The sequence below is a fragment of the Thunnus maccoyii genome, chromosome 15, assembly GCF_910596095.1.
Source record: "Thunnus maccoyii chromosome 15, fThuMac1.1, whole genome shotgun sequence".
NCBI lineage: Eukaryota > Metazoa > Chordata > Actinopteri > Scombriformes > Scombridae > Thunnus > Thunnus maccoyii.
The window spans coordinates 9,980,526-9,997,211 of NC_056547.1; the positions used below are offsets into that span (position 1 = coordinate 9,980,526).

At 40.1% G+C, this 16,686-nt stretch overlaps 1 protein-coding gene across 3 annotated transcripts in view; it reads right to left on the reverse strand.

Moving 5' to 3' along the window:
- Positions 1-10,949: 10,949 nt before the first annotated feature.
- LOC121912602 (MAP7 domain-containing protein 1-like) overlaps positions 10,950-16,686 on the reverse strand; it is a 47,078-nt gene continuing 41,341 nt past the window's right edge. For all 3 annotated transcript variants that reach the window (XM_042434829.1, XM_042434828.1, XM_042434830.1), the window contains 6 exons: positions 16,069-16,249; positions 13,574-13,678; positions 13,399-13,449; positions 13,250-13,304; positions 12,877-13,149; positions 10,950-11,577 (listed from right to left, as the gene is read on the reverse strand). In XM_042434829.1, the coding sequence (XP_042290763.1) occupies positions 11,567-11,577; positions 12,877-13,149; positions 13,250-13,304; positions 13,399-13,449; positions 13,574-13,678; positions 16,069-16,249 (676 nt within the window). In that variant the 3' untranslated portion in view covers positions 10,950-11,566. The remainder of the gene's footprint in view (positions 11,578-12,876; positions 13,150-13,249; positions 13,305-13,398; positions 13,450-13,573; positions 13,679-16,068; positions 16,250-16,686) is intronic.

Consider the following 16,686-nt stretch of genomic DNA (forward strand, 5'->3'; position numbering starts at 1 on the left):
AGTGTTGCACCTAGAAAGCTTTTTTTCACACTTTCAAACATTTTTGTATAATATAGTTTTATCATTTGTACCTACTGTGGATTATATACTGAGACATTACTATATTTAGTGATAAAAACTAAAAAAAATACGTTTTTAGTATGCCTTTCTTTGTTGTCACATGGAAGAACACATGAATATACCTCTTGCTTATACAAAATGGCAGCATGCTTGTCTGTTCAAGTTTGTATTTGTATCTTAAAAGCAACACACTCGGCCAATAAGTTGATTCTGAGCTAATTCTAGTTCAACATCACTGGTTCAATGGAGCGTGAAGTTTACTGTCAGGATTCAATCAGTTCACACACAAAAACCAACCATTCTTTTTGGGATAATTACATCACTGAAACAAAAGACTTTTCACCAGCAAGTTTACGATCTCTCAACATTTCACAGCTTTGTCACCCCCTTTGAAATTTATGACTCTTTATTATCCATCCTGCGGTGGAGGATGTTGGAGCTCCTCCCAGCTGTATTTTAGTAAAGCCTGAAGTTGGTGTCAGCAGAGCTTGTGCACTATTTTTATCAGACTGAGCGACATAATGCCTCCGATCACACAGACAGATTCCACTCTGAACTCCACTGAGGGGCCACTCGACCTTGGCCAGATAAACTTAGTTGCTAAAATTATATTCTGTCTCATTTCACTGTTGTGTTTTCTATTGGGGAATGTGAGAGTCAGTGGTAAACGAGTAACACATTTGTCACAAAGACTCCTTTCATATCACTGGGGTTAAGCCTTTAATTGGGTGAACTGTATGCCAGTATCTATTCAAAACGGAGGAACGAGTATCAATTTTTTTGAGGGATGTTTTGCACCAAAATAATGGAAACAAGTCATTCAAATGAGAGTACAAACAGAATCACTGGCCTGTAAAAAGTTTCCTCTTGTCGAACTGTGTACCACCTGTTGACCTTCGTGAACTTCCCACATAGTGAGAAGGAACGTAATCCTTAACAACTAGACTGGAGTATAAATGAGTCAAATTCACTTTCTAGTGACACATATTTCTGCCCTTAGGAGTGCCGTCTCAATCTTACTTTCTAATTAACACTCAACATTTACTTTATTATTTATGAGGGTTTTTTTTACACTGGGTCTTTATCAACACTTACTCCAACTTTCATCTTCTATACCTTCTATATAGAGAACTAAACAAAATGTCAAATTGATTCAACAACAAAGATGCAATATATATTAATATATGCAGTACTAACCTGATACTGTGTGACAATGTCATACTCTCTGCACTATGCATAAGTACTTCTACTCACTGTATGGATACTTGTGACTGCAGCCATTCAGTACTAATATCATGATGTAACATTTGCCTAAGTGAAAATTACAAGAACGCATAAAGAGTCGCGGACTCTGATGCTGCTGCCCCAACAGATGGCTGCAAAGAAAACTGCACTTGCCACAACAGACTGGTAGAAGATATGCAACATCTTGCTGCACACATTGAGGGACCTGAGCTGAGTCAGCTTTGTCCCTTCTTGTAGACAGCCTAACTGTTACATTTCCAGTCCAGTCTGTTGTAAAGGTGAACGCCCAGGTATCTATAGCCCTCCACCACCTCCACCTCTTCTTCCATGATGGAAATAGTATTTAGCATATTCCTGGTCCTCCTAAAATCCACAACCATCTCCTTCGTCTTGGTCACATTTAAAAGGAGATGGTTGGTTCCCACACCATGCCACAAAGCGGTTCACCACTTCCCTGTGTTCAGTCTCCTGTCCACCACTGTCCACACACCCCACAACTGCAGAGTCATCCGGAAATTTCTGCAGATGACAGGACTCCGAGTTGTATTGGAAATCTGAGGTACACAGAGTGAAGAGAAAAAGTGGAACTACATGCATCTGTCACATTTGCATAAAGCAACTCCAGCATTTTATTTTCTCTGGTGGGGCAGTTGACAAATTGTTGAAATGTTGGGTTGAAAGAAAAGTCTCCAGAAATGGCTATGAATGCATCCAGGTGTTTTGTTTGTAGTTTGGCAGTGATTGAATTGATGACGTCACACGTTGCGTCTGCAACAGCTGTTGGTGGGATGTAAACAGCCACAAAGATGGCGCATGTGAACTTCCTAGGCAGATAATGTCAAGCCCCCAGGTACAGCACCGGGCTTTGAAGGCAATTTGACATAGTGGCCAAACTGTGTAATTATAATGTGACAGATGCTATTGGGCCCAATAGACTTTTGCCCATAGACTTATATTGTAAAAGAGACGTCTGTAAATCAGTGGATACATTTTGTTGAGTGTCACAACCCCCGAGAAATTAGTTGTTTCACTATCGGAATTTGATCCATCAGTCTGATCACATTTTGAAAGTCTACAAGAGCTGCACAATTGAATCGTTTTATCCCCATTCGAGTTAGCTGGAGGGCTAAACTGGAAGTTAGCAGCCACTGAGCAACTTTCTTAGAAATAAACGGGGCCCCGTCTCTGACGCTGTATCCAGTTCTCTTTATACATCCGTGGATAATATGGACGAAAACCATGAATGTATTATAAGAGCTGGCAGCCAATCTTTCCCAGTGGCCACTTGCGTTATTGCGGCGAAAAATCCCCCCGCGGGTTCAAAAAGCATTTTCCCCATAGACCACCATTGTAAAAGAGACATCTGTAAAACTGTTGAAAGGACCACTCAAACTGCAAACAAGGTCAATTATGACTCCTTCTATTATGCATTTTTGAGCCATGGCGGTTTTATATTTGTAAAATTTTCCTTGAGCTGAGAAAAGCAATTTCAAAATCTGTGACATTACTACAACATAAAGTCTATGGGCCGAGCAGGAACTAGTGGCGGGAGCCAGCAGGAGAAACACCACTGCACTGCAGTAGTAAACCCAGAAGTAAAACCAGAAGCTAGAAACTTTTCCAGCATATGTGTCAGGCAAACAATTCTTATTGAACCGAATAGGCACCATTTTCGGTGCCGTATCCAGCTCTAATGCTGCCTTCAAATGGAACCGTGAGCTTGTAGTTAAAACATGGGAAGTCGTGTACACGAAACACTCAGCCTTCAAGTGGTTAAGTCGAGACAACACTTCTGCAAGGCAACATGGATGCCAAAAGCTAGCTACATTAGCTAATATTAATGTTACTGTCAGCGTCTAGAAGCCACCAAAGCTAACAATTTAGCTAGCTAGTGAGCAGGTAACTTGACAGAGGAAAAAGATGAGGCCATTGGGAACATCAACATTTTCCTCAAACATTAGAAAAATTCTAAGAAAAACTCGACTGAAATTACAATATATCAACTTACTATCCACCAAAAAATGAACTTCCATGGCCCCCCCCATTTCTGAAAGTGTCAACAACACGTCACAAGTCGTGAACTCAGAGCCTTCAGAAAATTTTCACTTCCAAAGTCATGAATACCACAAGAGGGGGGCATTCACATGGACTTTCCTCATGAACATGGTAAACACGACCCCATTTGAAGGTACCATTATAATACATCCATGACGAAAACTCATGGCTAACAGTTCGATGTCTGGGTTACACATATCACATAAGTACACACCATACATCACAAAAACAGTACGTAAAATATATTTTACACTTTATTAGATGTGCAACTTTATAAAAATTCAATGATTTGAAATAAAGAAGTTAAGTGCCAGGTACACAGGATTCAAAACAATATTGGCATGTCCATTAATTACCAGTTTAACTGATGTATGGCATTTTTATAGATGTTTGGACTCTGTACCGTCTCCTTGAAAGCAGGAGCTTAAAGTGATGATTCAGGCGATGGCTTGAATCCTGAAGATTTTATCTGGCAAGTTTGACTATTCTGGAGAGTTTGGTTTTGTTTACAGCCACGTATTCAAACCAGAACAAGTGTTGAATGTAAGAACACTCTCTATGAGGAACTGATACACTCTGTTTATTTGGTGTTGACTAACCTCAAAACTCCCCATTTTGTGCAATATAAAGAGACTTTGCTGTATTCCTCTTCTTTGTTGGTCTTTTCTGTTTGTTGCATGGCCTTTGCTACCTCTGCAAATGGAAATTTAAGTGACTTCAACCTGAACTTCATGCTAAATGAAAAAGTGACATTTGGTGCATGGGTCGCCAAGGAAGGATTAACTTTACAAATCATCCATCCAGAAACTATCACAGCCAGATAGGTGTCATTAGGCTGTAACTCAGCTTTTGCAAGAAAGACAGAAAGAAGAGAATAAAAAGAGAGAGAGAAAGAAAGAAAGAAAACAAATAGAAAGAAAAGAGAAAGACAGAGCGTGAAGGTGCAGCTGAGCCTATAACTGTCTGTTCCTCACTCTGCTTGATAACGACATGCAATCCAATCCACGGAAGTCACAATCTGCACCAAAGACTTCACACCTCAGCATGGCACGCAGTGATCAGCTCCCCTCTTGTTGACCTCAGACAAAGACATGCTAACAGTGCATATTCACTGTCATTTTCCTTTGCAGCTCAGGTGTCAGACACTCAGATATTGCCCAGGTTAAAATTAACCCTGACAAATCTCTCCTTTGGCCAACATGTCAGACCACACGTCTCCTTGTCTGTCACTGTCAGTTATGAGCCGTTTACAGCCTCTCTGGAGGTTTGGATTCCAAGGGGCTGAGAACGACTTTGACCACTGAGGTCATGAGATTACACTTCAGAGTCAGTCGGATTAAAGAGATCATAGCGCGTAGCCTCGCTGAAACATGAAGCGTGTGGAGCTTTTGTGTCATCATTCAAAATAGAGCAAACAAACAACAGGCGAAAACAAAACTGATGCTGTTATAGTGAAAAATATGTAATAGAAAAATCACACTTTGTACTCTAGTGCACCACACTTTATACTTTGCACTTTGGATGAACTCAATTTGGTTTTTTTGGCACTGCCTGGTATGAAGTAGGGAGTAGCTTCGCCTTGAACATGTAATAGTTGACAGCTTTGATGACACCTGGTACTATACACCTTGTCACTCCTTGTCTATAAAATACATGTACACTTTGTAACCGACATTAGCCTGCAGTTACACTCTATTGTGACTGTATACTTTCTTTAAAAAGTTTATCTGAAGCTAATATGAAGCTTCAATGGTTCGTCCAAATGAGTCAAACCAAGTTGATATCTTTCTACATTACAGTCTTGTTAGTGCCAAAGTTCCTGTTTTTGTTACTACCACCACAGCCCAACAGGGAAAGAGTGGCAAATATCCACTTGATAAGACTAACTCAGACTGCTGGAGCCTCACATAAGCTTCAGATAAACTTCAGAAAAACAGTTTCTGAGGGTAGGGTACCTAAATACAGGGTCTAATGGGATATTTAAATGGAGTACTGTTGGCAACACTTTGTGAACCTCTTGCCAAAAAAGAATTTAGGAGTAGTGGGTAAGACCAGAATATATGATAGTGATTTTTCACTTCACACTGTCTCCAACAGCTGGAGGATTTAGTGAAATGAGTCTTTTGGACTGGCGTAATAAAGAATTAATGAAGTTTTTCCAACAAGACTCTCTCCATGAGCCTGAACCTGAAGTTTTCCATTGTAACTCACATAAATTCTCCCAACCCTCCTCTAAAATACTTAGATTACCCCTATTTCTTTTTTTATGTATAATGAGCTACATTTTGTTTGCTGCAGACCCCTATAAAGCTTTGAGATTTTTTAATTGTTTCAGTTTAAAACATGTTTTAATTGTTTTATCACGAGAATCTCATTCTGCTGTAGTCCTGTGCCAGCTTTTAAACCATTTCTCTTTTCCTTCCTGTGATAAGAAAGTGAATCAGCAGCAAAACACACACGAACGCGTTAAAAAAAAAAACTTTCTCAGGAAAAACAGAGTTTTAAAAGAAAACATGGCTGCACAAAACATGTTAAGTGTGTAGTAGAGTAAAGACGGTGAAAAGAAAGTGGCTCACCTTGCAGGGGGAGACTGAAAGTGTCAGGAACAGAGAAGAAGAGCGAGACGTCTTCGTGCTTCCTCGTTTATAGAAACCTCAGTGAAAGGTGTTAAGAACGTGCACAGCCTCAGCTGCAACCAACTGTCTGACAACCACTTGGTGAAATCACATCTGAATTATAAATAGTTCACTTTCTGGAAGCGTTTTCAATCATGTTGTTTGAAGAAAAGACAGCGTTAGAATCTGTGATGTGTTCGTCTGTAATATGCCTGCAGGGTTCTGCTGGAAAATGTAAATGTAAACACTGTGTTTAATGAGTACACTGACATTTCATTCCATTTGTCATGTGGGGGATGGGCATGTTGATGCACTCAGCTACTTGACACATGTTGCTATATAAATGTGTATCCAGTTGCTTTTGGCTGACATCCAGTGTAAATATAAACAGGTAGTAGCAATGCTCTGCCCATTCACAGACATATGAGACACTGAAGCCCTTTAGGCTCCTCTCTCTGGTCCTACATTGATTCGATAATATAGACAATCTAGGTCAATGTGGAACCAAACACAGCAGCTAAGGGCCTCTTTAACACATATCCAGGACTGGCTGAAGCACGATACTTTTCATATCGCAGGCAGGGAGTGGTTATGCAAAAACCAAGCCGTCCAGGAATACGAAGACAAAAAGTATTCAGAGTAACCCGGTTCTCTAAGTTACAACCTCTATTTGCATAATGACAAGGCTAACATGCTGATGTTTAGTCGGCGTAATGTTTACTGTCAATGTCCTCCACTCCCTGAGGACACACAGTGCTGAGCTGCATGTCAAATTAATCTCCAGGCTCCCAGCTTTAAGATGATGATACTATTTCTATGTGGCACATATTGTTAACCTGCTATCTTCCTCTAAACATCCCCTCTCCCCCCCAAAAATAGGTCTATGGTAGAGGTTAAAGTTTTAATATTCTAACATTTGCTGCTTAGCATTAAAGATCCCCTCTAAACATGTTTTAAGATATATGAAAATACTCTGCTTTGAATAATAATGTGTGTCCGATAAGTGGTAAAGATAAAAGATAACGGCGTTGAGAAAACTGATTTTACAATGAGCACAATGAATCAGTGCAGTTTTAATTTCTGGGTCACTTTTGAGCGAATTCAGCAACTACGGCGCCACGTTTTGTTTTCAACTTCAACGACGAAGAGCTTTGAATTCATTAGACTTGCTTTTTCTCCACAGCAACCACAACCGAGGCTCATGGGTATTGTAGTATTCTTAGCCGTCCCGCCATGCCAAAATCACGGATAAAACTAGATTTATCAGAAATGAAGTTGAAATAACTGAAACTGGTGATCATAACATAATCCTATAGGATCGTTACATTATCTGGGAGAGTCGTGAGTCTTTGAAATGGGAAAACAGAACAAGGGAAAACACTTTGGTAATGTAGTGAATATGCAAATATTGTTTATATAAAAAGTTTAACTGCTAGATGTGAGATGTCTCCTACTTCACTGAAAGGTCCATCCTCAGTGTTTGTGCACTGGAGGCTTCAAGTTTCCACATCACACTTGTATAAGTGTCATACTGGACCACAATTGGCTCCAACCTACTTGTGATGTCATAAATCACAAGTTTTCGGTAAGCACAGAGAAACTTTCCCTCTTTAGCGGATTAACTTGAAAACATCCGTCTAACTCTGCACATACATCATTCTGCACAGCGAAGCTCAAACATCCAACAGAAGTAAAAGGAAGAAAAATGCATTTTTTGACTGGAGACTTTAAACACTTTAAAAGTACAGTTTACCCTGATGGGGATGTCGTTAGTTCTGCAGGTATTTGGTCATAAATTACAAATTAAAATTGTGACCTGGAGTTTTTACAGTCCATCCTGAAGGAAACGTGAACATCTGTGCGATCCATCCAATAATTATTGAGACATTTTTACTCAAAACCAAAAATGTGAACCTCATGGTGAGATGAAAAATGAAGGGATCATTAAAGTCAGTAGGATTTATCTTCTGGGGAACATGAATGCACAATATTTCCTCTCCGTCCATGTAACAGTTGTTAAGATATTTCAGACCGAAAGGGGTGACAGACAAACTGAATTTACCATAAATAAATGAAGAAATAATAATTTCGAGTTGCACCTGTCTCATGCAGGTGGAGCAGTGAGGTATCATTACCATGTAAACCATCATTTATCCTGCAGACAATAGAGCACAATAGAACTATGAATTGCAGTTTAACTCTACTCAAATAGAGAGGAAAATCAGGTCTTATTATTCAGACTATTTGTATTCAGTGCTGCATTGTATGGTGAGTAAACTGTCTGATTATAAAGTCAACATCAAAACCAAAGCAAACAGATACAGATAGCCCAAACATGCCCCCCCCCCCCACTCCCCATCTCCCCTTCCCCATGTTTCTGTCCAGATTCACATCTCTGTGCCAGGTGGCATCGTGGTCACAGTGAAACAAGGTCCAGTGTATTTTGTTAGACATTTGATATGCTAGCAACCCGGTGGCAGATGCATGTTGACCAAAACTGATGCAGCAAAGAGACTTCTGTTGACGTTACAAAGAGCAGAGGGGAGGAAAACAAGAGTGACCGCAAGGGTTTTAATGTTTGATTGCTAGAGAGCGTGATAGCAAGTGGAGAGCAAATCCCATGCGCACACCTTTGATCCTTTGGCCGAGCTACACCTCAGAGCCGTCTGCCAGTCCTCGTCTGTGTGACCTAAAGCCAAACAAACACAGGCTGTTGCCGACAACAGGGGCCGCTCTGTTAAAGTGTGGTCGTTTTCATTTTTTCAGTCTGTAATCCACAAATAAATCATATCATGACTTTCTCAGAGACATCCACTCGGATGTAGGCAACGCTGTATAACTGTTTCCAAAACCAGTACTTTTAATATGTCCGGCAGAGTAGACAGTCTCAGTCGTTTGTGGCCACTTAAACATCTAAAATACTCCAAGCCAGACAGTACCTCAAATCTTGTTTCCTGCAATTAGCTAAGATGAGGTTCACAGTACATATCTGACCCCACCTGGCCATGTAATTAATCACACAAACCAGTGCTGACCTTGACTATGTGGGTGGCCCGGGCAAGATTTTAGATTGGAGCACTAAAAGTACGACAATAGTACCTCCAGTCCAAGAACTTCAGATATGAACTCACACTAAAATAAAGTGCAACAATAGTACCATTCACAGACAAAGTCCTCTTGTAGTCCTCCAGGCTAAAAGACAAGTGGGGGTCAAATGCCATTCAGTGAGTGTTTGGTGGCTGTCGGCCAAAAAACTGACCGACCAGTAAGGCTTTGAAAAGCAAATGAGATGAAACCCATTCAAGTCGATGGGGAGAAAGAGAGGAAAAACGTTCAGGGGGGAGAACAACTGCGTATTTCCAAAGGCTGTATACAAGCACACCTGTCTGTATAAAAACCAACCAAAAAAACAAAAACATTTTGTATGGATTAGTGATAAGTGAAATCTTTATTTTGTATGATTCTCTTTTTATTTCCCAGAACAGATTAAAGTGTAGTATTTATGATGCCCGGCGCAAACTGTTCCTGATGTACGAAGGAAGATAGTTTGTTGATGTTTGGTACAAAACTAAATTAAGAACATATTGTCTGATGAAAAACAACTACAGAGTGGAGCCTTATGTGAATCTAAATTTATCACAGTGCACAGTTACGTTCGGTTTCACTGGAAACTGGGAGGTTTACTGGTCTCCCACCCAGTCAACAAACTTTGTTTGCTATGTGATTTAAGTGAGATGAATTTCATGTTTTATTGCTCGTTATATAATGATTGAGGGGCTACATTATTTAGTAAACTGTATCTGCGTGGGCTGGACACTTGTATGAACATAACACAATAACTAAGTAACTGTATATGTATACGTTCATACAAAGCACAGAGGTTCATTTTGCTATTTAATGGATCATCATATGTGTCCTACGTGTATTTGACAGGAGTACATTTAGATTTCATTCACATTTCTTCTGGGAACAAGACTGAGATTAAAATGTAAAGATTCTTGTCAAGTTTCACCCCTATTGTTAACTTTTAAATTAAGATGCATTGTTATAGTTATTAGATGTCATATCCGAGCCTACCTTGGTTAAAACCTATTTAAATGCTGCAGTGGACTCAAACACTCTGTGATCTGATACAAATACCCGACAAATCCCCCAAATTAAGTGTATTTCTGAACTTATTTTCCTTTTTTATCACATCTACTGTACATTTGCTGTAGACAGATGCACCATGAGGCTTGTGGGTCAGTGCTGCCACCCTCTGAAACTTTAACATATTACACTCAACTATAATGCAGCTGTAAAGACAGTAAAGCTTAAACTTAAAATGCATTTGCCACTAAGAAATATTCAGTCACTTGTTTCTAAAAGTTAAAAAAAAAAACCTGCAAAAGTCAAATACACTGATTTGTGTCAAATACACACATACACTGTAAAGTTTAAGCTGAATTAACTTTTATTATTTACCAGACTCAGTTTTGTTTGACCGAGTAAGAAGTGCAGTTTGTTGAATGTAGATTTGTTGAAATCTTTATATTTCTTCCTCTTCTAAAATGAATCATGTGTCTGCAGGTTCATGCTCATCAGGCGGAGGGCATGAAAAGACCTGATCAGAGAGTCTGATCGTAAGCCTACGATTACACAATCAGACAAAAAAAAATCCTCTAGAAATAGAGAATTGAACACAGAAACAACTGGTATTAAAAACTACTTGAAAACAAGAGGTTTTACTACAAAATGAGAACACCAGAAAAGGGTTAATGTGAGAAAAAACACATTTTTTAAGATATAAAATGCTGCCGGCATAAAACAGCAAACAACTAATGTCAAGTCATCATCACCTTAAAATCTCCAATTTGAAAAAAAAAGGAGTTTATACAGTATCAGCTGTAAATGTGCGGCTCTATTTCCAAATAGAAATCCAAAACGTGGGAATCATACTTCTCCATGGATGCACAGAGACAGACACACAACCAGTCCCTTTCATAAAGCTTTATTTCACAGATCCCCTGTAACAGGAGGCCTAGGCAGCCAGGCTCATTATACATTTACATACACTGTCTGTGGCCAGTCCTTACAATGCTCCCCATGTTAAATAACTCAATAATTCAAGACAAAAACAACAAACACACACACACATTGTTCAACTTAAGATAACAATATCATAACGACGGTAATAATAACAACCATTGTCAAATATTATGTATTTCCAGGGTCTTATAATGTATTTTCTAAAATTTGTTACACAGTCAGTCATCTTTAAGGTGCACCATAAAATCTGCATGTGACATTTCAATAAAACTTGACAAATGCTGCACCATAACACGCGGTGAAGACAGAGAGAGAATACTTGTTGCATTTTTTTATTTTCTATATTTCGGATGAGTAGTTGTTGTTTTTTTTTGTGTGTTTTTTTTTTTCTCCAGGCAGAGTTCATCTCCTCCTCTTTGTCCTCTGCGGCAGATACTGTAGATGTGAATTCAGCGCAGTTCATTGTTTGTTTGGCACACTATTTTATAAGCCGCTGCGGTGTTGCATGAATCTCATAACTCAAGCAGAGACATAAGGCGCATCTCCGTGTGATGTGTGTGGACTCACAGGACCTCTGCAGGGAAAAACAGGACAGGAAAGAAAAACAGGTGAGATGAAAGAGAAAAACTATGTTTAACAACTTATATTTACTGCAAATTTATATCTAATGTTTGAATAAAATGAGCTGTTAAGTGATTTCTGTCTCCCCTTTGAAAATCTGAGTTTGGTGCTGAAACAATTAGTCACTTAATTGGTACGTCAATCAACAGAAAACCTTACTAACAACAATACTGATAGTCGATTAATCATTGTAAAATCATTTAAGTCATTTAAGAAGCAAAAATGTTGACAGTTCCCTGGTTGCACCTTCTAAAATGTGAGGATTTGCTGCTTTTCTCTTACTTTATATTAAATATCTTTGAGTTTTGGACAGTAAAAGTTTGACAAAACAAAGAATTAGAAGATGTAACGATTTTTCTTACATCTTATAGACTAAATTCATCATTGATTAATTGGAAAAAAACAACACTGAGAGTCTACAATATGCTAGCAGCTCTGTGAGGCTGTACTGATGTTTATAATGTTTACTCCTCTTTTAGTTTTTTTTCCTTATCCAAATCGAGGGTCGGATACTGTGCAGATTGTAAAAGCCCCTTGAGGCAACATGCTAACATTTGCTAATTAGCACTAAACACAAGGTACAGTTGAGGCTGATGGGAATGTCATTATTTTTGCTGGTATTTAATCATGAAACAGAAAGTTGGACAAAGAGGATTATGACCAGATGACGGTGCTTGATAAAAAGTCAGGGGGTCACCAAAGAGATTACGATTCATCCTGAGGGTCACACGAACGCCTGTACAAAATTTCACAGCAGTCCAGCCAACAGTTAATGAGATGTTTGTCTTGTTCGATCCAGGCTTGTGGTTTTCAACTTGAGGTTCGGGACGTAAGATAATTTAAGGGGTAACAAGATAATTGAGTTGATATGAGGTAATGGATTTGTTTTACACAAAATTATGTTTTTCTTTTTCATTTTTGCTTTTTCTTCAGGCCTTTTCTGCTCATGCCTGCAAAAATCCTTCAAATAAAACAATGTCAGAGGTTGAACTGCTCACAGGTCACCAAACTGAGGCCATAAATTGTGATTAAAGGTGACTGGGAGATAATTTTTTAGGAGTTTTGAGCCTTAAACGTTGTGAACTTGTGATCTAGGATTGGACCTGAGATCAGATGTAGCATGAAACACAAATGATGATTTGTTAATTCAAGAGAAATATATTCTCCCTTATGTCCAAAAGTCCTAATTATATGTAACCCAACTCTCTTTTTAGTGGTTAATTGAGCTACACAAGAAGTCTCATTACTGTACCTGCGACATGCTGAGGCTTTATCGGGCCTGTTTTCATCAGGAAAGGTTCTCCTCCCTCGAACGCCAGGATCGGGTCGCTGACCAACCCGCTCTGAGTTTGTGCCGGGTTACCGTTGTTGTTCAGCTGGATGATCTCCTCGAAGTCAGCCGCCTCTCCGTTGGCTGAGACGCCATTCTGGTGAGCGGCGGGCTGGACGCCGTTTACAACAGGGCTGGACACGCTTTGTGACTGGCTGAGCACTGCTGCACCGGGACTCTGCAGGTTCTCGGGAGCTGCAGAAAGATTTTATTGATGAATAAATAAAAGGGTTTGTATTTTTGGACGCTACGTTTCTGAGGCTAAAAGCACATCATCATGGGATGTGACAGTTACCTTTACTGAGCTCTGTGTCCTTGCCGTTGACCTGTGGAGAGGCTTTGACTTCCTTCTGTGATTGTGAAGAACAAAAAGACGCTTGTTATTTTAACAGGACAAGAGGAAGTTGAGTTCATTCACGCCTGTATAAAAGGAATCACACAAACCTTATCTCCTGCATCACTCTTCCGAGTCCTCTTCATGATCTCCTCAAGGCGCTGTAAAGATCAGACGGAGATCAATTAGCTTCACGCTTTATAGCGAGAAGTGCTGGGGATTAACTCGGAAGTTACCCGTGTGACTTTCTGAGCTCTGATGATGTTTTTCTCTCTTTCTACTCACCTTCTTCCTCTCCAGTCGCTCCTGCTCTTCTTTCTGGAAGTGTTTCTCCCTCTCTATGCGCTGACGCTCGGCCTCTTCGCGGGCTTTAGCTTCAGCCTCCTCCCTCTGAAAAAAAGGAAAAACGTTAATATGAAGCAAGCAAAAAAAGCTTTCAGACAAAAACTAATGAAATAATGAAATTTTCATTTCAACAATAACTCTCTGTTCATACACGCAGCTACAAACAGATGAAAAGCAGCAGGATGTCAAGGGAGGACAAGGGAGTTGAGAAAAATGTAAAATTATGCTCTTGTGTTGATTCCCACAGAGAACAAAATACAAAGCAACTGACAGCTGCCCAATCAGAGCTGAATATGTCATTAACTTGCTAAGTGCAAACCAGGGTACAACGTCCACCCACACTTTTCAAAATCTTATTTTTGTTCAACACATTTCTACAGTTTCAGGTTGATTTACTCACAAAAATCTCTCTAGATACACTGATACATTAATATAGGTTGTGTAACAGAAAAACCACACTTTGTAACCTTTGCACCACACTTCATACTGTGCACTTTGGATGAACTCACATTGTTTAACCTTGGACATGTAATCATCTCGCACGTATGCTCATTATTGTTTTTCCTGTTTTTGTCTGGTACAAAGTAGGGAGTAGCTTCTCCTTGAACATGTAATAGTTCCTCTCGACAGGCCGACAACTTTGATGACACCTGACACTAAACCACACACACACATCCCGACACTGCCTCCCTCACTCCTTGTCTATAAAATGCATGTAACTGACATCAGTCTGCCGATCCCTTGCAAGGTTCTCATTAAAAGACAAAAACTTGGTTATTTGTCAGTTTTTTTATTTTCAGATTTTCACCACAGTTGTCACACAAATACTAACTTTCCTGAGCAGCAGCGAGCGTGTGTTGCCCTTTTCTGCTCCGAGTTTCATCTCTCAGGCCACATAAGCAGCCTTAAACGGTCTGAATGAATGGTGGTGCTTGTTGTGGCTGAATGCAACATGACAAGAAGATCCGCAGACACTACTCGAGACTAAAAAAAACAAACAAATCACTCTCCTCCGCATGCTTTTGGAAAAAATAATACAATTAAACATCAGTCAGAGTTAAGGCACCAAAGAACGATGTTCGTGAGGCAAAAACTGATTTTTAGTGACTATAATTATATTTCAATCTTTGAATGCTTTATTGATTTTATCTATTTTTTTTCATTTTTGTGATTAAAGATGTAAAGACAGCCTTATATCATCAATTAGACTTAATATAATTAAACTAAGTATGAATTTAATAAGCCATAATTCTAATTCTTTTGTTAGACTTGGTCTCAAGACATCAAAACATGTTATTTGCAAGATTACTATAAATATATGCATAAATATATGTAAATAAACAGCATTGACATAGTTTTTATTCTCATCTGAACCCTGGACTTCTGAAACCAAACCTTCATCCTTAGAAAACAACATACAGTGTGTTTAACTCTCCACCACCAGGGAGCAGCACATGCTCGGTCCGTTCTGCAGCCCTCAGGCCGAGGTTGATATTATGTGAGTAACCATTACACGGTTTACTGGGTATTTAGACTCAGCACCAAAACAAACAGATGTGAAGAATTAAGCAATGAAAATAGCATCATGATGTATACATAAATCACATCTGTGGAGGGCAAAACAAATGCATCCAGCTGCCTTTAAAATCTGATGTTTCACACGTTTCGAGTGAAAATAGAACTTCTGATTTAACGGTCACACACGATTTCAGACGGCGAGCGCAACACTTGACCTAAACTAAAAAAATATGAGGCCACTCCAGTCTCGAGCGAGTGCGCTGTCAGAGCGGAACAATGGAGCTATTGAGGGGAAAAAGGGGAGTCGAGCATAGCTGAGTGCTTCAGGCATGGCGTACACTGACGCTGCTTATCCGACTATCAGCCCACTGCGGAGCGAGCCGAGTGTACTAGACAGAGGCAACACAGGCCTGTCACTATCTCCCCCGATCACAATGGCTCCCTCAGCCTCTGCTCATCACCATTATGGAGGTCACCAGCTGGCATCTGCCCGGACAGACAAGGGGCCTCTCACTATTAGGGCTCACGCATGACACACATCATCGGTGACAGCAGCACATTTTTCTCTTCCTTTAATCTGCCCAGATGCCAGACAGTCAGAGGGCGAGTGAGTTAGAGGGTACTGATGTTTGGGTTCAGTACTGTATCCCCTCTGACAGCTCAGGCATCCTTCGATGCATTAATCTGCCCAGATGGTAAATGGGCTTACTGCGTGTGGGGATCATAGGGATTCCTGGTGGTTAATGGAAAATTAAAGGGTTTTCAGATCCTACAGTATTTACAGTGATTCACTGATGAAGCGTTGGGTCTGGTAGCACAGCGAAGGGTTAAGAGTTTGATTCCCACTGGTGGAGGACTTCCAGTAGGTTCCCCTCATTGTTTGTTAAACACTCTTCTGACACGTATCCATCACTGACCTGTTTCTGCAGCTTCTCGTTCTCCTCCTGCTCGGCTTTGGCTCTCTCCTGCGCCTCCTTCTCCTCTTGAACTCGCTGGGCTTCGTCTCGCAGACGCTGCTGCTCGGCCATGAATCGAGCCTCCTCCTCTCTGCGCTTTCTCTCCTCGGCCTCTCGCGCCATCGCCTCCTCCCGCAGAATCCTGAGAACATGTATGCTGTGTTATAGATAAGCGTGCACGTGCTCGTACGGTACGGTTGCAGGAAGATCGGCAGTGGGTTTTTAAATCTGAGAAGATAATCATACTGCTCTCTCATAGAGTCATTCCTCACAAACTTGGGCTAAAACCGCAGCCAAAAAGTCATTAAGATTCGGCTTCTGAGGAAAAATCAATAAAGCATACATAACCATGAGGTTCTGGTTCACTTCTGTCTGAGGACATACTCTTCTCTCTCTCTGAATTTCCCATTGATTTTTATACTGTAACTCCTCCAGTAAAGTAAAAAATTCCAAAAGATAATCTTTAAAAAGAAACATCTTTCATTGCTCTACACAAAGTGATATTCTCTACCCTCTATTTTAGGACGGTTACTGTAATTAACCCAATTTTAGCTGAATCTTAGCACTCCTCCCATGTTG